The 27,988-nt window shown below is 41.2% G+C and overlaps 2 protein-coding genes and 1 non-coding gene across 7 annotated transcripts in view; 1 reads left to right on the top strand and 2 right to left on the bottom strand.

Moving 5' to 3' along the window:
• Window positions 1-1,296: 1,296 nt before the first annotated feature.
• Window positions 1,297-11,813, top strand: F2 (coagulation factor II, thrombin). Its single transcript, XM_041398374.1, has 14 exons — window positions 1,297-1,380; window positions 2,285-2,448; window positions 3,403-3,427; window positions 3,623-3,673; window positions 4,148-4,253; window positions 4,335-4,465; window positions 6,062-6,358; window positions 6,713-6,826; window positions 7,102-7,225; window positions 7,719-7,886; window positions 8,217-8,390; window positions 8,507-8,685; window positions 9,922-9,992; window positions 10,738-11,813. Exons 1-14 carry the CDS (start codon window positions 1,302-1,304, stop codon window positions 10,879-10,881), a joined length of 1,827 nt encoding a protein of 608 aa, XP_041254308.1. The 5' UTR covers window positions 1,297-1,301; the 3' UTR covers window positions 10,882-11,813.
• Window positions 11,814-12,063: 250 nt separating this feature from the next.
• Window positions 12,064-27,988, bottom strand: part of CKAP5 (cytoskeleton associated protein 5) — a 54,039-nt gene continuing 38,114 nt past the window's right edge. For 4 of the 5 annotated variants that reach the window (XM_041424565.1, XM_041424477.1, XM_041424823.1 and 1 more), the window contains 16 exons: window positions 27,692-27,841; window positions 27,102-27,305; window positions 26,280-26,415; window positions 25,314-25,507; window positions 22,947-23,119; window positions 21,658-21,831; window positions 21,100-21,220; window positions 20,245-20,424; window positions 19,610-19,797; window positions 19,147-19,219; window positions 18,162-18,350; window positions 17,916-18,050; window positions 17,553-17,636; window positions 17,300-17,459; window positions 15,506-15,660; window positions 12,064-14,448 (listed from right to left, as the gene is read on the bottom strand). In XM_041424565.1, the coding sequence (XP_041280499.1) occupies window positions 14,194-14,448; window positions 15,506-15,660; window positions 17,300-17,459; window positions 17,553-17,636; window positions 17,916-18,050; window positions 18,162-18,350; window positions 19,147-19,219; window positions 19,610-19,797; window positions 20,245-20,424; window positions 21,100-21,220; window positions 21,658-21,831; window positions 22,947-23,119; window positions 25,314-25,507; window positions 26,280-26,415; window positions 27,102-27,305; window positions 27,692-27,841 (2,571 nt within the window). In that variant the 3' untranslated portion in view covers window positions 12,064-14,193. The remainder of the gene's footprint in view (window positions 14,449-15,505; window positions 15,661-17,299; window positions 17,460-17,552; window positions 17,637-17,915; window positions 18,051-18,161; window positions 18,351-19,146; window positions 19,220-19,609; window positions 19,798-20,244; window positions 20,425-21,099; window positions 21,221-21,657; window positions 21,832-22,946; window positions 23,120-25,313; window positions 25,508-26,279; window positions 26,416-27,101; window positions 27,306-27,691; window positions 27,842-27,988) is intronic. The other variant, XM_041424733.1, reaches the window with a different exon arrangement.
• LOC121335315 lies at window positions 20,942-21,052 on the bottom strand. Its single transcript, XR_005952546.1, has one exon. It is a non-coding gene; the product is annotated as a small nucleolar RNA SNORD67 (small nucleolar RNA).

The raw sequence follows: 27,988 nt of genomic DNA, 5'->3' as shown, positions 1-27,988 counted from the left end.
GCCTCTCCAAAATCCAGGGCGAGGAATAGAGATGTGTGTGGATGAAAACAGCAGATACTCTTATGTGAGGAAGGAAGCCTCTGCAACTGCTCTTTGTACCAGCGTCCAGAGTCATTCCTCAGCCACCCTAATGCTAATATTTGCACTCCTTCTATGGAGATAAACATTACAGATGTATCAGCTGCACAGAGGCACAGCACAAAATATGCTCTCTGCTGGCAGGAAGCACTTTTGTTCCCTGCTGGCAATTCCCGAGACTCCCCCCACATTGCCCTCTTTCTCCAGTCTTGCAGATAGTCTGCTTGCTGTAGCAATCATTAGAGCCTTCTGAGCTCTGGTAGTCCACTTCTTGACTTAATAGCTGATGTCATGACATCCAGACCATTCCTCTCTCCCTGTTCCTGGAAGCCCTTGTTTTCCTGGCTGGTTTTGGGTGTGCTGGCTCCCTGCTTGTCATAGTTTCTGTTTCCTTTTGGATGGACTTTAGTACGTTCCACTATGGGGGGAAGAAAAGGGGGAGCCCAACCTTCATGCTGCTTCATCCTCCTCCAGTCAGCTGGAATTATAAGGCATTGGGAAGAATGCACCGCCAATGGCACTGCTAACTAACCTAACTGGGAGGAAGATCTAAATTTCAAATGGGCTGTCAAAGGCACCCTTTCTGCTCATTGTCATGGGCAAGGGAGAAGGGGGAGCACTGAAGCTGTGTGTTGTGGTGCCAAAATAGCTGAGGCTGAGCTTGCTGATAACTGCAGGAAGGAAAGACAACTGAGCACTAGGGAGAATCAGGGGGGCTTGCAGCTAAAAAGAGAAGGACTGGGAATGGCTAAGGAGATCTCAAAGTCTTCCTGTGTTTGAGGCTGCTAGAGTATAGCCTTTGAAAAGAGTCAGTGGCAGGGACCCGAACCAGCATGATGGGGAGGCAGTGATGGTGCCAGGGGCTGCACAGGAGCAAAACCAGGGAAAAGGAGCAAGCTCTTTGGCTGGGATGGCTGTGAGCTGGCAGAGATACCTCTAATGGCTGTGAGCTGGCAGAGATACCTGTAGCAAGGGACAAACTTGTCCTTTTGCTACTCATGCCATCATCCCAGATATGAAATAGGAAGCTTAAAGTAAGGAAACAAAGGTGCTCTGACAGGAGAGAGAGATGCCAAGAGAGGAGGGATAAGGGTTCCACTGTCCCTGACACACCATGACCTGGAGTCGTGTTTCTTCATTCTGGTTCAATATTAACCCAGCAGGGCTGTGACTCTGCTTATTCTGCTTCCTTTGCAATTCCCCTGAAGCCAGGGCTGTACAGCATGGCGCAGACCAAAACCAGCATACTGAGGGGCCTGCTCCTCTCCAGCCTTCTGCACCTCACCTTGAGCCATGCTGGAGGTAAGACTCGAGGGCAGAAGTACCAGTAGATGACAGGAGGAAGATGGGAATAGTTCTTTCCAGGGGTAACACAGGTGGCAAGTTTTCTTCCTCAAGTCAGGAGGACAGGCTAAAAGCTTGAAGCTGGGAGCAAAAGGATGCTGAGAATGGAGTGAACATAGGAGGATGCAGCTGCATCTGTCAGCTGGCGACAGCAAGTCAGTGGATTTTATGAGTCACCTCGGAAATGGCAGGGAGGAGACTGTGGCTTAGTCCAGGATCAAGTCTAACATAACCATGGGGCTTTTGGAGATAGAGTTTCTTCGCTGACCTAGGTGACTTTAATTCTCCATTGCCTTCCCAGCTGTCCCTTATCAAAACTTTAGGTCATACAAAATATGCTGCCTTCCTGCTCACTGCTCCTTTTATTAGAGCTTTTAAATGTCTTTTCTTAACATGAGGTTAAGTTCTCTCAGACCCGCTACTGTGTAGGGGAAGACCTGTCTCCAGGTCTCAAATCAGAGGCTCTGAATATGAAATAGAACCAATCTGTGCTTATCACAGTGGTCTGAGACTTGCAAGACAGAAATACAGTGGCTGGGGCCAGGGACAGCAGCAGGCTCAAAGCAAACAAGCCTCTATCTAAATGCAAATGAGCAAAGCAGCTTTGCTGAGGAAGCCGTGTTCCTCTCACTTCTGTTCCTTATCAGGGATGTGAGCTGTGACGGGATGAATTCCAGAGAATTTGCTCTGATCATCAAGTGTAGACTTGACAGGGCTTCTCTTCTCTGTATGGTGTCCTGGGGGAGGCTGGGCTGTGGGATCACCACATCAGCTGCATGGGGTTTTTGGAAACTGCAAGGGGAGACAAAGGTGCCCTCTGGCTGTGAGCAGCCCTTTGACTGGCAGTGTTCTGACCTGATAGTTTTCCTGGAAAAGGGGCAGGCATTGTCACTGCTCAAGCGCCACCGACGTGCCAACAAGGGATTTGTAGAAGAAATGCTTAAGGGAAACCTGGAGCGAGAGTGCTTGGAGGAGATATGCAGTTATGAGGAGGCTTTCGAAGCCCTGGAATCCACGGATCAGACGGTACGTACCAGGAAACATTCCCCCAGCCAGCCTCTGTAGGGACACACCTGCAGGTTGCCCACACCGCCAGGGGCCAGGGTTGTAATACTCAATTCTGTGAACCAAAGATGAGGCTGATGAGTGCATGCCCCATGGCAAGCTCAGGCTTCCTTAGGGAGCTTCCCTCCTTGAGACACTGCAGGGAATACACCTGAAAGCTCAGGTTCTTTTCTCTCCCTCTCTATGCATGAAGTGACAAGGTGCCATTGGTCCTGAATAGCATCTTCCTCTAGCTCAGCATGGTACCCCACATGCGAACTGCTATCCCAGACACTCACAGATGCAGTGGCATAGTAGTCAAAACACTGACTACTCCCAGGTAGGGTTCCTCAGACTCCCTTGAGCTGAAACTTTTTTGCACACCCTGTCATTTTTTCTGGTTTCCAGACTCACTCTGCGAAATTTGTGCTGCATCCTTTTGGGATTTGATCCTAGCCCCAAGGCTGGTGTGCCTGTAGAATTTCACACCCCAAAAAACCAACAGATAAACAGTTAGGAGCCTAAGCCAGCAAGACACTACCTCTTTGGAGTACTTCAATAGCAATCGGCCTCAGGCTGCATGGCAGAGATGAGCAATACCTACATGTGATCTGTGGCCTTAGAAATTCCAGGTCCAGCTGCTTGGACTTCTGCACTGTAGCCCATTGCACTACTTGCTCTGCAGGTTGATGAAGGTTGTAAACATCTTTGGTCTCTTTAGATACAACAGCACTGTCTTGATTCCTGAGTCTGATCGAGTCTGATGTGGTTTTGTCTTGTATTTTTTTGCTTTGACTCCACAGTAATTGGTATAAACAGAGCTAGGTTAGTCTTTCCTTTTGCTGTGATGGGACGTTCTCTTACTGGTTTGAATAGCCGTAGCCAAGAAAGGTTTGATGTTCTGTGTCCCTAATTTTTTTTTTTTTTTTTTCACAGAACATATTTTGGTCAAAATACCAAGGTAAGTTGTTTTGAGTCTTGCAAGTACTGTTATCCCTTATCCACTGTCTCATCCTGGAGAGATGGCTCCCTCTTTTAAGAGCTCACTTTGCAGTGCTAAGCTTGTGTTTTGTCTCTAGATGATAAACTGGTTCAAATGAAGATGCTTATTTGGATTGCTTTCATATAATTTGTCTCTTTCTTCTTATTTTGCTAGTATGTCAGGGCCTGGGAAAGTCCAGGGCAGTTCTGGATGCTTGTCTAGAAGGTATGAACTTCATGCTGACCTCAATCTCCTTGATACAGTGAGTGCCAGGAACTTGCTTTCTGCAGAGATTGTACAGAAAAAAAATTAAACTGATGTTGGAGAAGCCATCTAATTTTAAAGAAAAATACCAGGGGATGAATTTGAAATTATTTCTTACTCTTTATTTCCCCAGTAATCATTTCAACAAACAATCTGGTTTGTGCACTGAAATAGCACGGGGTAAATATCCTTATCCTTGTGACAGTCAGGTGTGAGCAGCCTCTCAGAAAGGCTCTGAGCCAAAGCAAAGCACAGAGCCCTCAGGGATAACTCCTTCTGATGCAGCAGAGAAAGCTTAGGCTGTGTACTTTTCTCACAGGAAGATACCTCTGCTATTGCAGGCTCATGCACCCAGCAAAAGTTAAAGGGACATGACCTTGAAAAATGAAACATCCAGTTCCACTGACTGCTTACACTGTGTTGGGATTTTGACAGGTAACTGCGCTCTTGGGCTGGGCCAGAACTATCGGGGAACAATTAGCCAAACCAAGTCTGGGACTGAATGTCAAGTGTGGACAAGCAAATATCCACATATTCCTAAGTAAGTCCGCTTCTGCATATCCCTTTAAGGGTCCTCTGGGGTGTCCTTCCTTCCTAGCCTAACCAGCTTGGTCTCTCATAGATTTAATGCCACCATTTATCCCACCCTCATTGAGAACTACTGCAGGAACCCAGACAACAACTCAGAAGGCCCATGGTGCTATACCCGAGACCCAACGGTAGAACGGGAGGCGTGTCCCATCCCCGTGTGTGGTATGTCCCAGCACTTCACTCACAGCAAAACACTGCACTGAGACTGACGCTAAAGCACTCAAGGGTTAAGGAGGGGGAATGCTTACATGAACGGAGGGCAGTAGGAGTGGAGAAGCTGCATCTTAAAGGGTAAAGGAGCTGAGGAAGAAGTCACTGAGTTGCCCATACATAACAAGCTGTTTTCTCTAGATTATACTAATCTAGATCTAAATTAAAACCAGTGTCAGCAGTACCCTGGAATGTACTACAGTACTTTCTAGTCAGTCATCCCAAAATCCTGGCCCAGTTATCTCTAATTTGTTACAGCCATGAGTCATAATGTTTTTTGGTCTGAATTCCTACCTTTAGGACAAAATAACTACAGTTTGTGCTTGACTGCCTGCCGTAACATTCTCTCCTGTGGAGGTGTGCAGTCTAATACTCACAATCTCAAGTAAAGAGAAGATGCCCTTCTCTCATCATTGAACTGAATGTGGAGGATCATCCCCCTACACTTAAACATTCCCATTTCTCCCTAGTACACAGCCATCTCCCCTGGGGCTTGGCCTCTGTCTCAGACGTATTGGTAAAGGAGAGAACTTCTCACACAGCAGAAGTTTCTTTTCCTAAAACAGAGACTAGAAGCAACAACTCATAAGCAAAACGTAGAGGTCAGCAACCACTTTGACATGGGGTATTTTGAAATTTCAAAAGCCATTACCATTGCTCTGGTCTGCAGAATCTAACAAACAGAAGAAGTACTGCTCTGCTTTGAGGCCATCAGGCACCTGTGCTACTCTGTTCACCAGTTAATTTCTGACCAGCAATATTTTACAGTTACACTTGTGTGTACATGGCTATAGCAGGATTAGAAAAGCCTTGGGTTTGTGCACAGTTCTTTTATAATCATGTTGACATGAGTCAAAAAACAGAAGCAGCCCCACTGATAGAGGTGAGTGCTACTTGCCCAGTGGCTGTTGTGTACCACAGTGAATAGTCAAATGGGGTCTCTCTTCCTGCTGTGCACAAGGAGAAAGCCCCTTGAGGCCAAGCCAAAAGAGATTGAGTACCCACTCCTTCAGGAAATTCTGCTTAAAACTTGCAGTCATTAGGACACTTGCAAGAAAAAGCATGGAAAGTCTTGCAGGGAAATTTTTCACTTACCATTAGATTTAGAAACATTGGCAAAAGTTAAATTTGCAAATTTAGTAGATTACCACAGTAAAAGGCTCCCCCAAATATGGCCCAGTTATACATTTTAGAATAAGGTGTTGATGGAGCTAATACAACAGAATGATGATGGCTGAAACACCTATCCATTCCTTGAGCTGGTTCTCAAAGATGCCCCAGAAGGAAACACAAAATTGTTCCTCATATCTTAGTGAGAAAGAGAAGTGTGATGAATAGTGCCAGCCTCACTTCACATACTGCTGAACCATCTCTGACACTGCAATATTTTAGAGGGCCACCACATGCATGGAAACACAGTGGGGGTTCCTACACATAACAGGAGGCACCATGGAACTCTGCTTCAGTAAAGGGGCTCTGGTGTTATTTGCTAATAGCACTTCTGAATGCACAGCTGTGGCTTAAATCACAAGTTCTCTGTCTTTCCAGGTGAAGACAGAACAACAGTTCCATTTACTCCACGGGCCGTAGAACCTGCACCAACAGAGTCTTGTGAACCAGAGAAAGGCATGCTTTACACAGGGACTCTCTCAGTCACTGTGTCTGGAGCTAAGTGTCTGCCATGGAACTCTGAGAAAGCCAAAGAGGTGCTTCATGGAAAACAAATTGACCCAGAAGTGGAGCTGCAGGAGAATTACTGTCGGAATCCAGACAGAGATGACGAGGGTGCCTGGTGTGTCATAGATGAATCACCCTACTTTGACTACTGTGATCTGCACTACTGCGGTGAGAAGTCTGCATAGGTTTGGGTAGGCACATATTTGAGGCAGTGGCAAATAACAGGAGTAACATGAAGTGCTTGACCTGGAAGGAATAGACAAGGATGTACATACACCATGCACACTGGAGTCTTGTTTGTCCACATATCACATATACTAACCTGCCTCAGGTGCATAGCACTGTTACCTCTCTCAGGTGTTCTCCCTGAAAACTCACACTGGTGGACAAGGCACATTAAAAAGAGTACTATTGTTTTAAAACTTCATCAGACCCTGATGTAGGGAAAGGAACATTTACATTGCTGATTATTATGGCAACTACACTTAAGCCTTTTGCCTTGTTTGTCTTTCCATCTCTCAGACAGTTCGCTAGAAGACGAGAACCAAGAGTTTGAGGGAATATCAGGACGTTCTACTATTCCTAAAGAGTTCAAACCCTTCTTTGATGAAAAAACTTTTGGTTCAGGTGAAGCAGGTGAGCAAAAACTCTAGGTACAGCATGTTTGCAGAAGGGCTGTAGCTTCTTCCCATTCACTGTTCCTCAGAAACATAAGCTAGCCAAAAGCTGTTAAAAGCAGGGGAAGATATTTAAACTCCTTGAAGAACTCTCAAAAGTCAATATCCAGTTCCAATCATGGAGCTAGTAAGCACTTCCTTTCTAAGATCTTCCAGCTTCGCATGCTGACTGCAAACAAGAGTTCTCCACCATAAATCAGGTAAGTAGCAAAGCCAGATTGCTTGTGCTTTCAGATTGTGGCACTCGTCCTTTATTTGAGAAGAAAAAGATAACAGACAAAAGTGAGAGGGAGCTGTTGGATTCCTATGCAGGAAGAATTGTCGGTGGGGATGACGCAGAAGTTGGCAGTGCCCCCTGGTAAGTATTGTCTTTGCACAGTCTTTGGTAATTGTATCTTCCTTCTCTTCAGCTCAAGCAGATAGAAATAAAAGGGCTTTCCTATCTTAGACAGCGTGCATAAATTACAGATTCTAGTCAAAGCTTCTCCAAGTGGTTGACAGAGCAGTACTAAAAACCTGGAAAGAAACTCACCTCTTGAATCAAGTACGCAACCACTGGAGAAAGCAAATGTGTTGGAGTGTTTCATCTTCATGTCTTCCTCTTTCCAGCTTTGCTGGAATGAAAAGGATGAGAAAATTCTTCTGGTAAAAGAAGAATTTCTTTTAATAGGGTAAATGGCCTACTGCATAGGATATACATGTCCAGGGAAAACTTCTGCTACAGAGCTACTCACTCAGTTTTGTCTGTATAGAGCAATGCTGTTTCCTGCTCACTGCCAGATCTGCTCTTTCTGCAAGACACCAGGACCCATTTAGTCCTGCTAAGGGGTTCCTTCCTCCTCATCTCTCAGGCAGGTGATGCTCTACAAAAAGTCTCCTCAGGAGCTGCTGTGTGGTGCCAGCCTCATCAGTGACAGCTGGATCCTAACTGCTGCTCATTGTCTTTTTTATCCACCCTGGGACAAGAACTTAACTACAAATGACATATTGGTGCGGATTGGCAAGCACATAAGAGCAAAGTAAGAGTCTGAATGAAGTGAGAAGGAACTAGACCTCCTCTTGAAGTAAAGAGATACTTTGGAGTTGGGCTGTCATTCAGTATCCACAGAAGTATTATAACTAATGTTACATGCCTCTCAATAACAGGATCTAATGGGGCTGTCATTTGTTGCTCTTGCTGATCCTGAAGGTTGAAGTGAAAGGGAGCAAGGAAGCCTGGGAAATCTAAAAGGGTGCTCCTATGTAAAGACAGCATTGTCTCAGAGGGTACAAAGCTGAGAGTATCATAAACTCCAGAAGACTCTCAGCTGCTACTGTACAGCGAGTTATTTCCTTCATAACTATTTCAGATATGAAAAGGATAAAGAGAAGATTGCTCTGTTGGATAAAATCATCATCCATCCCAAGTACAACTGGAAAGAGAACATGGACCGAGACATTGCACTCATGCACTTAAAGAGACCCATGAGCTTCAGTGACTACATCCATCCTGTCTGCCTGCCTACCAAAGAGGTCGTGCAGAGGTAAGGAGAAGAGAGATAGAGAAAAACATGACTTCTCAAGGCTATTTGTAGTGAGAGTGCCAGGCAGAAGAAAGCTGTTACAATACATTTAATTATACTTGTGCTTCCTTCCACAGGCTGATGCTGGCAGGTTACAAAGGGAGGGTAACTGGCTGGGGAAACCTGAAAGAAACATGGGCCACCAGCCCCTCCAACTTGCCCACAGTTCTGCAACAAGTCAATGTGCCCATAGTAGATCAAAGTACCTGCAAGGCATCCACCAGAGTCAAAGTCACTGACAACATGTTCTGTGCAGGTAAGTAACACTGGAGTCACAGGCACAACCTGCCAAGGAAGTCACGGGCTCTGAGCTCCTGCTGTGACTCATGCAGCAAAGTTACTTTCTGATAAATTTGCAAATGCCCTCCACAAAGAATAATGTTCCCATGATAAGAAATTTCTCAGCTCTCAGACAGGAAAGCTGGAGAACTTAAAGCTAGGAATAAAGTTTGCAACACCAACCTGTGTCAGGAATTAGTCTAATGGTACTATGTAGCAGCACTAGCTGTGGGAGAACTAAGCCCAAATAAAATTATCTTTTCATCAGTACAGAGAGCAGTTCAGTGACTTCCTAAATTAAAGGCTGCACACCTATTATCCTACCTACTAGCTATCTCAATCTTTTGGAGCCCATTCATACTTATAGCCACAAATTTTGAAGGCTCCTACCTTCCTAAAACTCTTCTAACATCATACCCTTTTTGATTGAGAAGGGAAGTAGACACAGAATTCAAGTTACCAAGAGACTATGGATTTATGTACCAGTTTAATAGTTTCTGCTATATTCTTCATTTGTGCAGACTTTATCAGTTCCTACAAGCAAGCCTTGAGATTTTTTACTAAATTTGTGCTGCTTGTATCTAAACACATGCGCCTGCTTGAGTTAGGATAGAAGCCAATTACACGAGTGTGCTGAAAACAAAGAGCTCTTATGGATTCTCTTTCTAGACAACATTCTATGAAATAGCTGAGATGCAGACATACAGAAAAAAATGAAGACACGGGTGATAGGAACATGCAGAGATACTATCCAGTTCATCAGGAATGAATGAAATCCTCTTCCTCTTCATAGTGATACTTCAGGAAGACAGCTGGGGAGATGAAAAGCAGAACTTACAGTGACAGGAAAGTGAAAGTGGGGATAACAGTGAATTTCTATAGTAAATAGAAGAAGAGGGAAGATGGATTATTACAAATAAGTTTCTAAGACAAGAAAAGCACAGTAGCTCAAGCTATAGCTGTTGTACGGTGTCAGTGCAACTGACACTAACAGCAAATCTGATGAAAAAACAGAGGGTAGATTCAAGAATGCTGCAAAGACAGATGCAAAGTTAGAATTTTTACATATATGAGAAACAGAAGTCCAAGTTGACAGAATCAGCAATCTCATGGGTCCCAAAATATTTAAGCCATTTATCCCAAAGCCTTAAAGAAAACATGGCCAACACAGCCACTCCCCCTACAGTCAAATGTTCATTCTTCTTGCCTGCAGGTTACAGTCCTGACGCGCTAAAGAGAGGAGATGCCTGTGAAGGGGACAGCGGGGGACCTTTTGTAATGAAGGTATGTTCAACAAGTTCAAGCTTGTAAGACACACCAAGATAGGTTTGTTCTGTGCCGAAATTCATACTCTAAAAAAAAGCAGCAGAGTTGAGCCACTGCTGAGTGGCTGAAGCAAACCCAGCTCATGCCCAAGGTGAGCAATGGAGATGAATCCTGCAGTCATCCAGCCCCATTTCTATACTGAGCTCTCAGCATATTGGGAGATCACCTGCAGGACGCATGAGTGATGGCCAGTTCTTAATTAGAGATTTAAGAGTAGAGACAAAATTACTCCAACAAACTCTGTTGGAGATGCCAGTCTGAATCACAAAGTAGCATCCATCATTAAACAGACTGAGGCACATCCAAGGTTTAGATCAGAGAGGGCAACCAAACTGCTAAACAATACAGAGCACAAGTCTTATGAGGTGTGGCTGAGGGAGCTGGGCTTGTTTAGTCAGGAGAAAAGGAAGCTCAGGGGAGAACTCCTGAAAGGAGGCTGTAGCTAGGTGGCACTCGGCCTCTTCTTCCTGTCAAGCAAAGGACAAGAGAAAATGGCCTCAAGCTGAGCCAAGGGAGGTTAAAGTTGGACATCAGGAAGCATTTCTTCACTGAAAGAGTGCATTTAGTGCTGTCATATAGTTAACATGGTGGTGTTTGGTCAAAGGTTGGACTTATCTTGGAAGTTTTTCCCAACCTTAATGATTCTGTGATTCCATCAAGGTCTTTTGCTCTTTGTGCCAATCCCATTTTTTCTTTATTTCAGAACCCAGATGACAACCGTTGGTATCAAGTGGGAATAGTTTCATGGGGAGAAGGCTGTGACAGAGATGGCAAATACGGATTTTACACCCATGTATTCCGCCTAAAAAAGTGGATACGAAAAGTCATCGAAAATCACGGGAGATAGATGAAGCATTTACCTTGCCTGGTCTCAGTTTTGCTACAACGTTCCACTTTAAAACATAAGCAGAGAGGATCCTGAAGTAAAACAAGTTATATCCTTACAACTTGACAAAAGGAAAATAAAAGCTCTTGAAAATAAAAGCTCTGAAACCCATCTTCTTCCTTTTATTCATCCTGAGTTTAGTAGCAGTTGTATCTAAGTCATGACAGTAGCCAGGAGTACCACAGCACTAGCTATACTGCTAATTGCCTGTTGTACTTACAAATTCCCCTCCCTTCCACCAGCTATAATCAACAGGTTTTGGACCTCACATAATGGCCTTTTCAGTCACAGCAAGCATGACTATACCCTCATGCACTATCCCTTTCCTCCCTTCAAGACAACTAATATTCTGTTCTAGTTTTTGACCCATGTATGTACCAGAGATAACCACCCTACAGCACCTGTAGCATTCCACAAAACACCAATGTCAAAAGTAAAGCAATTAGAAGCTGTTTTGATCAGACAAACCATGTTCACAGCAACAACGGTCAGCAATAAATACCAGCACCACTGTGTGCAATTCATCCTAGAAAGGAACAGTGGCTTGAATACATTAAGCAGCACTTCCAGTAACATCCTACACAGTAGGTGGTGCTGGGTGTTCATTGTGTATTTTCCACCTGCACAGCAAGATTCTGAAGGAAGCAATTATTGTGGTCATTGTCAAAGCCTGCAATGAAAACATCGTGCACTACACCTGTTTGCTTGTGTTATAAAGGCTGTTTAGGGATCTCTCCAAGAACAAGCTTCAGTCTTTCATGAACTCCTCTTTAGCAGGAATTTGTGGACCACTGAGGACCCAGAAGTACAGCAGGAAACAAATTCTTGACCACCCAATTTGTTCAGCCCAATTTTCTACTAAGAAAATAATGAGATTTTTGCCCAAATAAAGCACAAAAACCAACCTTTCAAAAAAATGTGAAGGAAAAAACCTCAACATCTCAAGTTTCATGACTGTTTAAAGTAATTGATAACCACATACACTGAACACTGAAAATGTTTAGCCCTTCTAATGTTTAAATGTTAAGCCTCACCCCCTTTACTACTATCAAATAATCTGTGACAAAAGAGGGGAACCAGGACCATACAGCTTCTGGAGAAAGTCACTGTTCATATTGACTTGTTACAAACAATACAGAAGAATAATTTTGAAAATTCAGTTTAATGTTATTTAAATATTGTCTGGGCTAAAGATTAGGCTTTATTAATTTATGTGCACAAGTTTTAGTTCAGAACTCCCAGGATATTGAGTCCAACCAAACACTACAAAGACACAGGGCAAAAACTCATTCGTAAAAACAACTATATCTTCTGCTACTCAATTATTCCTGTATTTCACTTTTGAATCAGCTTCATATTTAAAATAGTTTATGCAGGTTTGCAGGCATTGCTGTTTTAACATCCTGAGCTAATTAACAAATAGTTCTTCAGAATGTCTGCTGAATATGGTAAAGGAACATATGGATTAATTTAAATGTCACTAAGTTTCAGAGAGCAGCTAGTAATTGAGAGGTAGTGGCAGTAACTCTAGTGTAACTGTAGCCAACACAAACTATTCACAAACTGCCCCAGTTTAAGTGCACAAAACCACAGCACTTACCAATAAGGGCCAAACCTCCACTTGTAACAGAGCTCTGTTCCAAAAGTGCACACCCATTTCAGGTTATGAGAGGAGACTGACTACTAAATCGAGGCAGTGGAGCAATGAATGGCATCATATCAGTTAACACAGGATGGAGAATGCTTGTGGTCACCTGCTATCAGTGTGCAAACTCACCATAAGCACCAAGCAGCATTATGTCAACTGCAACCCAAGCCTAGGGGTCCTGTGAAAGGAAGATTTCAGACATTTGCAGCAGCTCTGGCATAGATCTGTTGTACAAGCACTAATTTAAAGTCACGTTTTTTACTGTAATCAGGCAAGAGAGTTTCAGCAATGGCTCTTATGTAGAGACTGCTGGTCCAAATAGCAAGCAACAAAAGCAGCAGCTACATGGAACAGATTAAAAATCTAGCATAGATGTGTGTTATTTTAAGCCTGCCTGTCCAACCCTTCAATAACACTGTTCTAGCTAAGGAACAGATGTGCAATTTATGCTTCACAACCAGTTTTCACATGGAAGTGCAGCAGTAAGGTGAAAATACACGACCTCCCTAGAAATGAAAGGGCCAGAAAGAATATGCAGTGTGTCTTAAATCTTCATTATTTGGAGCTTCTGAAAAAGGCTCTTCACTCATTAAAAAAAAAAGAAAAAGTGGCTTCAACTTTTGCAGACTAGTTCTCTTTAGATGTCTTAGTTACAAAATGGTAAGATCTGATGTTTAAGAGCAAAAAGAATGTAGTGAGCAAGGTTTACCTGAATGAGGAACACTGCTTAATCAGATGAGTTCAGGATAAATGAGTCCACTGACCATACACCACTGCTACTCTATTCCATATCAACAGCAGCAGGCTCCCTCAAAGAAAACTCCCTCAGATGGGACCACATAATCTGGGTAAAGGCATCACAAAGACTAGATAATTCAAAATAAACATTTCAGCAAATGAATAAGTTTCAAGTTACAGAAACATTCCAAAAACAAAAAGAGCAACTATATAAAAAATGTACTACTGCTCATAGAGTGCCAAGTCTCAGGACTGCACCCACAGCTAGTGTATTTCCACTCATCTTCCTTACAGTGTATTCAAACCCCAAGGTTCATGTCAGCTTAGTTCAGTTTCTAGATGCCCAGTCACTAACATTCAGAAATAGAGTGACCTCTAACCAGCAGTTGCTGCTGTTCCTATAGAGACTGGTATAGTTAATGCAAACTTTATTTACAAAAGACACTTAAATTAGTTACTTCATGCCATGTGTCCATACAGAATCAACAGTTCAAGGATTACATGGAGAAGAATTCACAAAATTAAAAGTGAAATCACTAGAAGTCTAAGAGTTAAGAACTAGGAAAAGATTTTAAAGACAACTTTACAAATAAAAAGCCCAAGTCATGAGAAACTAGTCTGAGCAAGAGGATGGTTGTTTACAGGTCTGTACACTAAAACTAATACACAGACAGCCTTCTATAGTCAAAGAGATGCTCATTGAGAAGCAGATTATGTACAAATACTTGTGCCACAATGACTCAACCCCCCAAAATCCACTGTATTATACATAAACCAGTTTGTATACATTAGGCCTAAACGAGGCCATTTAACTATGAAGACTTCTAGTTTAGTAAACTAAAGCTGAAGACAGCCCCAAGCAACAGCGATACCGTCTCTTTGCATCTCTATTTGCGACTGCTTTTTATTCTCTCCAATCTTTTTTTCAAGTCATCAATATTGGCCGCTGCAGAAGAGGATGAAGCCAGGGTAGTTCCAAAGCCAGAGGAATGAGTCTGATTGGAGTCCAGGTCCAGATGTTGGTACTGCTCCCGGGACTCACGCAGCTGGGAGAGCTTACTGTGAAGCATATCTGTAGAGGATGCAACTGTAGGGAGTGTTGGTTTAGAGAGCAGAGACGTCAGAGGGGGTCTGTCCTCCTGCTATGAGGGAGGAAAGTGAAGTGTTAAGACATATAGTGGTAAAGGCCATATAAAACGTACAAATCATAATCAAGGGCTTTTCATCTCTATGAGCAATAAAAACAGAGGAAAGGGAAAGAGCACTGCAACACAAGTGGATCTGGAACAATAAAGTCAGTTGCTGTCAAAGTCAGAACCATGCAAAGCTAATTACAATGCTCAATCATCTGAGTAGTTAATGTTTAATTTTATGCCAACAGGACCACAAAGAAACTAGTCTTTCAAGATCAAAAAATTCCCTGCAGACCAGAGTTTTACTGAGATAGACTGTGAGAGTCTTGAACAGCCTAAATTGTAACACTAGAGAAAAATCCCTGCCTATGTGCAACATCAGCAAATGAGTTTTCTGGAAGAATGAGAAGAGGAAACTTTAACTAACTGGCAAGACTGAACCTGTCAAAGAATTAAAGTGTCAATTCACTCTTCTTTTACCAATTGACATTTCCATCTGAGTTACACTTACCTTCTTATTATGATCTAGGAAACACTTCACTTCCTCAGAGCTCTAAACTGATACTCAAATTTGTGTCAAAGGTTAAACCAGTGATGCATCTGGATGACTATTCCTAGAGTGAACATCACTTCTCACATAGCTGAATTCAAATTTTAGGAATTGGCACTAGATTCCTAACACGCAGAACTGTAAGAAATTGTGGTCCAAGGTTTCCAGTAATAAGCTCATTCAGCATTCCTGCACCTCAGCATCAATACACCCAAAATATATAGAACTTCAAACTTTTATCAGCTCTTACGGTTGTTTTAGAGCAGGCCTGCAGAAACAACCTGCACATAACACCAGTGATGCAGACAGAGTGGATTGAAATGCCAGGCTACTTGGCCAAGTAATGAGATTAAAGCCATTTACACTAGGCATAGTGACATGCAGTGAGTAGCTATGACATGCATTATAAATGAAAGATCATAAAATCTGACTGGAATCTGCCTTATGGCTCAAAAAAAGGTAAGTGCAAATCAAGTGCCTCTCCAGGCGATTTACAAGTGCTGTCAAGTACAATACCTTTGCATTGTCGAGGCCACAACGCTGCCTGAGGATTTTTAATCTTTCCAAGTAAATTGAAGGCCCCACTTCCTCCCCATTTGTGTTTCCTGTAGACGAAGACACAGTGCGGGTAGGCGCGGGAACACATGTTCCTTCCCTCTGAGGAGAAATTCCTGGACAATGAGGGGAAGAAAGGAGGAGAGTTAAAAAATTTGAAACACCAGAAAAATGTAAACCTCTTGATCAGTTCCTTGAAATAAGATGCAATGGATGAAGAATTAATCAACCTGTTATTTGCATTTGCTAGTATAGATATATCCGGCCTTTCATTTCCTTGCAAAAGTGACAACTGAAAACCAAGAAAAGAAATGGAGAAATTTAAGCCGTGGCTGCAGAGCAGCTCTAGAAGTACTGAAGCCAAGAGCTGAAGAGAACAGTGTGGGGAGAGGAAGATGCTGATGTGCATCAGCAGTGACCATAATGTCCAACGGGAGAACTGAGCAATTGGCAAGGTGGGAAACACTTGGAGTTGTCTGTCCTTTTCTAGTTTAGTTATACTTTTGGGCTTACCACTGATTCTAACCCCTCTTTATCTCTCATTTGTGCAACTTGAAGCTTTTTACTCCAACTCAGTCTCAAAGAGTGATTTCTGGAATGCACATAACAAGGTTTTCAAAGCTTCCCTACCAAGAGACTAGAAAAAAATTTTTTTACATGACAAAACAAACTTCTCCATTATTAAAAAAATTGCAAATTTTAAGACTTAGCATGGACAATGATTTGTTCTCACTAATTTACTACAAGGGTCTTTAAAATAGATAAAAGGAGAATTAACGTTAAGCATTTACACCTTACTCTTAATAAAGCACTGTTGCAATATGGAACATGTTTTATTATATCAGACTTAAAGTTAGGGAGGAAAAAAAAAAGACAACTGTGGCACATAAATTTGGTTTTGAAAACTGCTGAACTAATATTTCTCAGTTGTACAGACTTTCATGATGCAAGGTAGAATTTTCTGTCCTACATAGGTGGACACATTTAGGAAGTTCTGGAAGAACCTCACATCATCCATCTTCCTAAAGGAATCTACAATACAGGGATAGGAAAAGGAGCAGCAGTAGAAAAAAGGCTCAAGTTTCACAGGACACTATGAAACGACTAAGAAATAAAGGTTAGCGGTAGTTTTGCTAGACTGTGTATCAGCTTTTGCTGTCAGCTAATAATTTGTCACATTCCTTCCCTAATATTTTATTAAATACTCCTTGGTATTTATCTGTAATGAAAAGACTAAGCAACAAACAGTTTTACAGTAATTCATCCAATTCATCACAAATTCTGCAGAAACAGTTCATGTTATTTAAAATAAGTTTTCCAAGTTGACAGAAAATAATACTATTAAAAAGCATCCTATATGTATTTTAGTAAAAACGTAAATGGAGAATCTGACAGTTGGTGCTGCTGTTTTAAACCAGCTTTATACCTTGCAGAACCAATTCTTCATACCAGACACATGAAACACAGGCTTAATGTTCAACCCACACTATAGGATTAGACAGGATGGATTAGAACCACATTTGCTAAGCCTTTCAGATGTCTTCGACATTTAGCGTGGTTCCAACTTCTGTTTTTGTAAACAAAGAATGCATACTCCCTACAAATGCTGCCTTGTGAAGCAACTAAAGCAGCAAGAAAATACATGGCTTGCTTCAGAAATCCATAAACATATGCAAATATTAATTTCTACCAGGAGACCTGTAACTGTTCTATTTCTGCTTCCCACAAACCAATCAGTTTTGCTACAACACATACCTGTAGAAGTAGCAATGCATCCTTTCCCTTCCCGTTCTGTTTCTATCAGTTGGAGGCCTCTTTCCACATAGCTTTGGAAGAACTGTGAGGAATTTTTCAGGAAGGGCTCAATGTCTGCATCAGAATATTTCTTTTTGTATTCATACAGTTCTGCCAGACCCTGGGAGGGAAAAGTCGCCAGGTATTACTACAACTGCTGCATACACCATTCTAGTGTATCATGCTCTCTTTCTTGCAGGAAGGGGGCACTCACCTCCTTGGTGTTCTCCTTTGAGCCAATCTTCTTAAATATTTCTGCCAAAATATCATTGACTTTGGCTTTTGAAGCCTTTTCCTCCTGAAAAAATAAACAAAAGCAGACTTTAAAATCGAAGTGAATAAAACCAAAAAGAAATCAGACAAACCCGTGACACCCTCAGACGTGGTAGCTGGATACAGAGCTTCCAAGATGAAGAAAACCTGGAAGTGATCAGGGCTCTACATAGCCACTTTATACACAGAATGTGAGCAAGGACATCATGAAGCCATAGGACTCCTTCTGAGAAATGTTTAAAAGCTGTTTTAGACATGGCTAACTTTTAGTAGATCAGATGCAGTACACATCTTCTTTACTTACTATGCAAGAAGCTCCTTTTTCTGTATCCTTATCAGCTTTTCCAGTCTGCTCCATAGTGTGTTTCATTAGTCTACAAAGATGAGCTTCTAGCTCAGACTCATTTTTGTTGTCTATCATTGTTAAATGATCTAAGATCTAAAACGAGAAAAAAGGGGAATTGAAAAAAAATGGAAAAAAGAAAAGGAAAGACTCTAAAGACTGCATGAACATAGAATTTAAAAAAATATGACTAGTGATTGCTCTGACCTTGGGCCCTTTCAGCTTGCACAGGGTGTGAAGCAGCGTCTTCAATGTCCTAATAGGGAACTCACTCTTACATTGCTTCAGCTTCTCTTTGGGAAAGACCTTCATGAAAATGTGGATATCCAGCAGAATCCGATCCAGATTGATGCTATTAATGGTTTCTGGAAGAAGACGCACCATTCTCCACAGACACTGGAATGAGAGGACAACTTAAAGCAAGACAACTCAAGAAAGAAGCACTTGATTATATAAGAAGTTACACAACACTATCACTGAGCCACTTCACTCTGCTAGCACATCATACAGGCATGCACTGTGTCTGCTGCTCAAGCTATATTTGCACTGGTACATACTTTCTCTTTGTTACTGGCTGTACAGTATCCAGATCTTCAGAGTTGATGCATAAGGTACTGATTTCTCTACCTATAACTGGAGACCGAATGCTTTGTGTGAAGGAATTTCAGTAGATAATATATATATATATATATGTGCTATGTACACCTACACATAGCACAAGTTCTTTAGATTTAACCTCATTAAGAACACCTGAGCTGTCTTTAAATTTTACCACTCACAAAAGGGTGTTGTACGGTAAGAAAAGATCATGCTCATGCTTTAAATGCAGACCTTTGCCTGTTCATTCTGCCTGTCAATACAGATGACAGGATAGAAGTCAGCTCCAGCCTAGCACTGTTGGAATCCATAGTACAGTGTGGTGCTCAATCAAACAAACCCAGCAGGTGACTGTATGCAGGACTGCACCTCTGCATGGAGTTTGTATTAGTGTACACAAGCTTCTGCAAACTATTAACAGGTGTTAAGCTCCTTCCTAAAGTCCCTATATGTGACATCTAGTAAGATCAGAATTATAGAAGTTGTAAGAAATATTTCAAGTTATCAACACTAATTCTTTTTAACTCCATCTCTTCTTTCAGGTAAGATGATTCAGAGAAACCATGTAAGTTTAAAATCTCTACTACAGGCTCACCTTCATGACAAGTTCTGAAAACTTAGAGCTGGCTGTTGCTAGAAGACTGTCTTGGAGCAGGACAAGCAGAGCACTAGAAGGAATAAATTTATAAATGTTTCACAGAAAAAGTGCTATACATAAGAAAAAAAATATATACCAACTCACCACAGAATAGCACACCAGAGACTGGGGTTAGTCCAGCAGATATGCAACAGCTCTTCTCTCTTTTTAGTATGTTACAAGAATTTAAGACGGTCTGCTGAACTTCAAAGCACAAAGAAGCATACTAAGGTGGTTTGTTTAGCCTGCCTCCAGCTGTGCAGTCAAATTCTGATCACAATCAGTGATAATTCTTTATTAGCTAGCTGAATGATTCTACAGACACTGGCCTTTGCTTCCAAAATTACTAAAACTTGGCCACTCAAGGAACATAAGAGAACAGGTAAAGAAGAGCAGTTAATTGTGCGCTTTCATTACTTACCTCAAGATGTTGGTCTGGTCAGACTTCTCCAGAACTTTAACTACCAAGAGGTTGACTGATCGGATGACCTGCTCACTCTCCTCAAGATCTTCTACCCGAGAATCCAGCATTAATGTAATAAGACCATGCATTAGGTCTTTGAGAACACCAGTGGATGCCTCTCGAGCCAGACTCTCTATCTGAAATAGCTACAGATTGAAGAAAGTGTTAGTTTTCCCTGCACATAATCCTTTAGTAGAGAGACTTCTCTAGACTACACTGTCAAATCATGACATCTCCCTGTTTCCCACAAAAGTAAAAACAGAACTATGAAGAAAGTTATTTCTACTGAGTGACTTCTGAAAATACTCAGGCCAGCAACTCAGCACTCAAAAGGTAAGGAATATTAAAAACAGAGCTTAATAGAAGTCTTAGTGGCAGAAGCAGTCTTTTGCAGAAGCAGAGACCTTCCCTTTCCCAAATGCTCATTCCCCACCTACTCTCAAAAGATGCATTGATTAGCAGTTGGCAACAAACCTTCGTAAGAAAGACTCAGTAATAAGCTAACCCAGGTACAGAACAGACATTCCATTCTTCCACAGCTTCTGCACAGAAGTTATTTACTCTTCACCTTATCTTTTACAGCAAAGCCTTACCGTGATCATGCTCCCAATAATACAGCTGTAAAGTCTGACAATCTCATCTTTGTCCAGCTTCTCATCTGCCATGTGTGTATTGTAGATTAACCGGAGCTGCATAAATGTGGCTATTAGGAATTGGTCGATATGGCCAGACATAGCTTCTGCTTTGTCCTCCTGTTTGAGTACCTCATCAATCTAAGATTTAAATACAAAACACTCTAGTAAAGTCAACATAATGCAAACAGTGTAAAATAACAATAAATACTTTTCTGTTGGAAAGGTTTTGCCCTGACCAATCCACTTGCCAAGGCCATTGTATTCTAAGCTTTCACCCCAAACCTGTAGCTAGAGAATTTGTATTGCTAATCCAAACTCAATCAATTACTGATATTTTAGAGAATGGCAATCCTATCTCCTACACAAATGAAAACATCAGCAGCTGCATTATAGATTCTGGAATTTTTATGGAATCTCTGGACAAATAAAAACTAAGTAGTTAAAGCCACTCAGCCCATGCAAAAACTACGGGGCAAGACAATCTTTTTGCTAAGGATCTCTAAAGCAGTTCAAATTTAAAAGTTTCACTGACTAACTGGCTTTTACAAACTCATAGCACAAATAATTTGACAAAACAAAAAATATAACACAGAAGCACTAATGAAAAAAGCATTAAGCTTATTCTACATCTTTCAAGTGGAATTTCTATTGCTAAAGCGAGTCAGATGGCCCCTGTGCACTTAGTTTTGTCATCAGGGAGATTCTGAGCAGAGCCCACGTCACCTGACATGATTGCTCCACCACAGTGCAACTCATCACCCTCGCAGGCAAAGTCTGGTACAGCGTGATTAGTTGCTACCTTAATTCACTTACCTGTGTCAGAGCCTGGATGCTTGTATTTATATCACCACTAGCCACTTGGGAAATGACAAAGTTGATAGTAGAAGCTGTGTTACTGTGCATATCATCAAAGTGCGGGGACACAGCACGGATTCTAAAGGGTTGAAAAGAGGGTTCTTTACTTTTTGGAAAGCTACTTTAATGCATGCTTAACTGCTGTATTTCAATGATGAATTAGAGACAAGAGAAAAGGATTTCATTCTTCACTGAGGATTCTCAAGGAAGGAATCATTCCTTTTTACCATGTCTATTGCACTATTTGTAAAGACACTGATGATGCGTTTACAAACTCAATATCCTCTAACTATAAAAATGCCTAAGTAGAACTAATATTTTTCATTAAAAATAATGGCTCTCAGATTTCAGAAGAGTACAACAGACCTTTGTTTTGCCATCTCTTCAAATTAGCTGACACTACCCTCTTATGAAAACAAATCTGAATGTAGAAACTAGCGCCATCAATTCACACCTTCTCAAAATACTTTTTAGGCAGTCCTGCTGATTTCACTTAGGAGGTAAAACTAAACTCACTTGGGCTCAGGAATCAAGACTGGCTCTAAGATGTCATCTAGTTTGTGCTGTACAAGTGCTGGCATCTCACATCTGATGGTTCCATTGTCATTTTCAATTTCATCAAGATCCAGCTGAAATTCCCGTGGAACTGTATGTGTTGTTTCTGAGTGGCTGCCCATGTTGCGATTTTGGCTACAGAAACCAGGAGAGAGTTTAAGAGGCAAGAATATTAGCAATAGCATCCACTAGCTCTAAAGCTCTCATACTAACACAGGTTTTGCAGTTTGGATTATATTTAAGCCCCTTATCTCCCTCTGCCTTTCCCCTAGTCCTCAGTAAAACAAACTTCTGTAGGCCAGAATAGCAGCTGCTACTTACTTGCCTTCCTAGTTTCTCTTGTAAACCACAAGATGCCCCATCCTGTGCCAGGTATGCATGGTTTGGGATAACTAGCACAGTTTCCAGTACTAGTAAAAGAATAGAACTTTAAAGTTTGAGTGGCTTTTTTTTGCCTTTTTTTTAAATAATGGACAGGACGCACATGCACAGAGCAACCTCATGAGCTCCTCTGAACCTAAGATTCACAGCATCCCCACATGACCTATGCTGCATATCAGATTTTTCAAGGAAATATTTGAATACATACTTCTTAGCATAGAGTTTTATTCCAAAATAATGAGCAGGTGGCAAGGAATAGTTTCTGAGCTTTTTCTTTTGGGTACTGTTGCCCCAGGCTGTACAATTCACACACGCTTATCCATTTCTGTGCTTCATGTCTAACACAACTAGAACACGGCTGAACAAATACCAAGTTTAGTGTAACACACTGGAAGTTCTCCCAATATTTTGAACACTTGCTTAATGTGGAAGTGTCATGTCTGTCTGCAGCCTAATCTACAGTCACCTTGACAGAAACCTGTATTTCTGTTTTCTTTCTTTTCCTTAATTCAGAGACCTGTAAATAACCTAGAACTAGCCATGGCAAACCCGTCACCCTCAGGAAGGGATGGCTAGGATAGAAATTGAAAGATACAAGAGCCTTGCTACCAAGTAGTTTAGTGGGCAGTACTTACATCCTATAAGTGCGATACATAATTCTGTCCATGGAGAAGCAGTGAAAAAAGGCACAAGACCATTTAGAAAGATTTCAAGACAGACAAGACAAAAAAATTTCAGACATTTAGATTTATATTATTTGGCCATTTTTCACAACATGCGAAGATGATGATACAAGAACTAAAATGACATTGTCTGACATACTAGCACACACACTGTGCAGGTAGAAGCCATAATGTAACATTACATACTTGAGTTTGGAGGACATGTCCTCAGCTTGTCCCTTGCGCATCATGCTGGCATTGGCACTGATGTTCTGAGTACGCTGGGGTTTCTCCTCTGCCTGCCTCACTGGAGCAGAAGAGGGTCTCTTGGCTGACCGCTTTATTCTTTCCTCCAGCATGCTCATGTCTTTCTCTGAAAGCTGTAACACACAATGCTTTCACTCATCCTGAGTTGTATGGGTTTTAGAAATCTCAGTCACCTACAGGATTCAAACCATACCTATCAGTGCAGACTGAAGTACTCTAATATGAAGGTGGGAGCTGTCAATGCTACCTCCTAGCAGCAAACTCACCAGAGCCAGAGCACTCTGAACTATCAGGTGCTACTTCAAGAGATAATTAAACCATGTTGACAAGCTGTAATACAGAACACACCTATGTCTAGTCCACATACCTTTCAAGAAACAATCTTGAATTCAAACTATAGTACTATCCCATGTTCTTAATTGTTGCATCTGTTGCTGCAAAAACCCCAAACAAAAAAAGCCCCATCCACCTTTCAATATCCCCTATTAGCAGACCAGGCAGTGCTTGAACACTCTGGACCTCGCCACAGAAGACAGAGTTCTTCTAACAATTGCCCCATTCAATGTACTCATAATTCAATATGAGCACCAGATCAGGCAACTTAATGCTCCAACTCAGGTAGTGAGATTCATATTTACCTGCTCATCTACCAGACTGAAGACTACCAATAACTCTATTTGAACAAAAGTAGGCTTTACAATTTCATGAGAAGTACTTTCCAGCATCCCTGTGATTTAGAAACCTTCCTGAGAACCCATAGATGGATCATACTGAAGCTCAGGAAGTCATGGTTAGAAAGAGCTGAATTGTTCAGGTGCTACAGTTTTTCCTTTACCTTGAAAATTCAAAAGCAAACTGACTATGTAAAACTGAGGCAGAAGCAGATTGCACTCTGAACAACAGTTAAATAGGATAGAACTCTAAGATGTTAATGAAAACACAACATTAACTCTCATGGGAATAGTTACCATTAGGTAGAGAAAATAAGTCACATTAAATTTCAACTTTTCAAGACGCTGGAAATATTAAAAAAAAAAAAAAGCAGGGCAGCTTTGTCATATTCCATAAAGTATTCATCCAATAGCTTGTATGCCCTATGGCATATGACACAACACAAAATAGTTGCAAAGGCATTAAAATATCTATCACATTCCCATCAGTTTTAATGCTGCTAGAAACATTACCAAGGCCAAATCCAGAGAACAGAACTGTAAAAAATGATCTAGCTGATCTTGATTCAGATTGGAATTCAGTGTACTTAATCTGATATGCACAGTAACTATAAACACAGTGAACTAGCTCTCCATTGTTGCACACTGGAAACTGAGTTCTGCCATATTTAATTTCTACTGCATTTTAGATTATGGTTAAGTATAATTTTCAGAGAGGAAAACAGCAGCCATACAAAGCGGCACAGTACTGACACTTGAAATGAAATGCATTAAGATGAAGCAAGTAAGAAAAATTTACCAGACTTCAACTGCAAAGCAATTGGATGTTTGGGATAAAGAAAAAGCTGAGAACTTATTGGAACCCCAACAACTAGCCTTTTTGGGCCAAATAAGTTATCCAAATACTCTGAATCAGATGTGTTACTTGTACAATTGACTATAACGGAAGTTACTCTTTATAAACAATGCAATTCCCATGAAGGTCAGTATTTTTTTTTTCCCAGTTTTTTTTTTTTTTTCCCCATTCATGCACATCAAGGTTATATCCACCTCTCTTACTGGAAACAGGCTGAGAGTTGGGGTTGAGAGCATACTGAAGAGAAGGCTCTCAGGAGACCTCACTGCAGTCTTCCAGTATCTAAAAGGGGCCTACAAGGAAGCTGGAGAGGGACTTCTAACAAGAGCACACAGTGATAGAAAAGTGATAATTACTTTAAAATTAAAGATCAATTTAGATTTGATTAGAAACTCTTGATTGTGAGAGTGGCTGAGGCAATGAAACAGGATATCCAGTTCCTGGAAGTGTCTCTGCCCATAGCAGGGGGTTTGGACCTAAATGTTTTTTTTTCCCAAACCATTCCATGATTTCATATATTCTACAACCTGGGATTAACTAAATAGCCATCAGAGGATCCATGACGTATTAAGTTATTTTCAAAACTACAAAATGCTCTTGACACCAACAGCAAGATGTACCATGACCAATCACAAGCAAAACAGTGCTAATCCCCTACAGAAGTGTAAGGACATGAAGAAAAACCAAACCACCAAACCCCAAACAAACAATCCCACAAACCAAACCAAGCACAGCATGCTAACCCAAATCCCTCATAAACCTATCTGCAGTTATACTGACATTTCCAATCAGCTTGAACACTTGGTCACCATGGACGTTGTAGACAGTCACGATGGTGTTCAGTGCAGCGTTGCGCACGGCGTTGTCCCGGTCACCAATGTGGGTCGCCATTTCTTTTAAGGCTTTCCCTGGAGTTGGCTGGCATACATTCATGCCATACGATTCAACCAGACATCCAAGCTCTTCCAAGCATTCTAAAAGAAGATAACAAACATTCAACTTTAAAGCTGCTGGGAAGAGAGCCCTCCCAATTCCTGTGTTGCTTGCACAGCTTGAACATTCACTGTCAAAAAATGCCAATCATAAAGCTGATGACAGATATACTCCAGGGGATTTATGGGATCAATAGTAAGCTACAGCAGACTACTTCACAGATAGAAGCTGTCAGTCACCCTTCTACACGTGAAGTATTTCCCATAACCATGTATGAGCAATGCTACAGTTAGCATCACATTCATGTAAGCAGTTGTGAGCTTGCAATACTATATTATGTACAGAATTTCACTTTCTGTTTATATCAGGATAAAATATTCTCCAAGTGATCAGGAAGTTGTTTGAACTAAAAATGCCACAACTTTATTACAGACATTACTTGTGGTGAGACAGATGTACAGTGTAGAGACATTTCTTACTCAGATTAACTGATTCTCTTGGTGAGTAGGGAAATAGTACTGTCACTGTTCTCACCAACACTGCTTCACTAAGAAAACAACCCTACTCAAGGAACTCATAATACTCATAGCAACTTAAGTGATTACTTGTCTTTGGAAGATACAAAGACGCCAAAAAATAAAAAGCAATATGATACTACTTGAAAATCTCATCCTTTAAACCCATCTGCATAAAACGCCATGTGCATGCAAATCTCACATCCCACACAACATTCTTATGCTGGGTTTTTTAAGATGTAAACCAAAGCAATTTCAAGTGCTTTGCACATGTGCAGTTCAACAGGCCATTTCCCACCTGCACGCTGTTTGGAGTTTTTTGATTTTGTCCCCTCCATGATAAATGGGAACATCTTGCTGGCTGGATAGATGAGACACATTCTGTTCAGAATGGCACGTACATCCTTACGGATGACATCTTTCGGTTCTCCTACCTAATGGAAAATTCATGTAAAAAAATGAAAAAGAGGGGAAGAAATACAGAATATTTTATACAGTCTCATGATACTTTCAACTATTCTAAATAGTCTTAGGAAAGCCAGAATCATTCTCAAGGCAAAATCCTTTTTTTGTCAACGGCTTTTAAGGGAAATACGCAATATAGAATCGTAACCGTGACAAAAGACAACCATAACGTCATCGAGTCAAACGGCTAAATCAACACTGCCAAGTCTACCACTAAACCATGTCTCCAAGTGTCATATCTACATACCTTCTAAAGACTTCCAGTGATGGAGTCTAAACTGCTTCCCTGGGCAGCCCGTTTCAGTGATTCGCAAACCATTCAGGAAAGAAATTTTTCCAAATATCCAATGTAAGCCTCCCCTAGAACAACTTGTGTCCTTTTGCTCCCATTCTATTCACTTGTTACTTGACAAGACAACACCAACTCCCTCCTCACTACAGCCTCCTTTCAGGTAGTTATGAAGAGCACTAAGATTTCCCCTGAGCCTCCTTTTCTCCAGGTTAAATAAACATGTCCTGTCAAATCTCACACAAGCCACCAACTGGACTCAACTCCAGTCACAATATAATTACAATGAACATATTGCAGTGTTTGATGGTATCCAGCCATAATCCTCACGAAAAATAACGTTAGTTTCTGAAAAACAAATTGTACCTTTAGGATAAGATACGGGATGAAAGAGGAGGCTTCATTTTCGGTGAGGTGATACTCTTCTTGACTCAGCAAACTGAAAAGCAATTTAAGGTATTCAAGTGTTTTCATCAAAACACTTGTGTTGGTATCGAAGAACCGCAGGGTAAGCCATTTTAGGATCAAATCCAGGCAGCTGATGACTCCATCTTTTTCACTTTCCAAGTGCTTGAAGGCATTTAAAAAAAAAAAAAAGTTACGTAAATGAAACACATATATACACCATTCAACAAGAAAACAAGCTAAGCTATGTCTGATAAGATAATCTACATTTAATGGTAGATTCTTAGAACAATACATATTCACTTTTAACTTACATGGCTTTTTGAAATTCTAAGAGAAGTGAGGAAATTTTCCCTTCTCCTGAGAAACAGTATTAATACCAACTTCATCATACCTCTAAAAATGATTTCTATGTATGTTTAGGTTTCAACCACACAGAACAACGACCCAGGCTCCTCAGAGAATTTCTATTTTATTTTAATTCAAGCAGTATCTTTCATAGCAAAGAGCAATTCTGTCAGCCTCATCTTCTACCACAAATCCAAACTCACCTCAATCATAACAGTCAGTGCTTTGTTGTGGTGCTGGAAATCTGCATGAAACATCTCATCCTGTAGCCATTTGGCCACACAAGTGGACATCTGAGTTTTCAGCTGCTCAATGTACTCATCACGAGGAGTAGTGAAATTCCACTTTAACACCTGTAAAAGGCAGCATTTAGAACTCACAGCAAGCAATACCTTTTTTCCTCACAGATGCTGCTGATTGAACATCTTTTAAATCTGCTTTAGAATCTGTTTTCAAAGCCTTCTTATGGCCAATAAATAATGAAAAATCTGTGGTGTTTG

This window comes from Onychostruthus taczanowskii, unplaced genomic scaffold (assembly GCF_017590055.1).
Source record: "Onychostruthus taczanowskii isolate IOZ18803 unplaced genomic scaffold, ASM1759005v1 scaffold1, whole genome shotgun sequence".
NCBI classification, from domain to species: Eukaryota; Metazoa; Chordata; class Aves; order Passeriformes; family Passeridae; genus Onychostruthus; species Onychostruthus taczanowskii.
This window is presented reverse-complemented; position numbering and strand designations above follow the sequence as displayed.

Excerpts from the sequence above, each read along its gene's own strand:
- F2 (XM_041398374.1), top strand. The coding sequence starts at position 1,302 with ATGGCGCAGACCAAAACCAGCATACTGAGGGGCCTGCTCCTCTCCAGC. Across the intron at positions 4,466-6,061 it reads GTGTCCCATCCCCGTGTGTG|GTGAAGACAGAACAACAGTT; the intron begins GTATGTCCCAGC and ends CTGTCTTTCCAG. Across the intron at positions 7,887-8,216 it reads GGCAAGCACATAAGAGCAAA|ATATGAAAAGGATAAAGAGA; the intron begins GTAAGAGTCTGA and ends TAACTATTTCAG.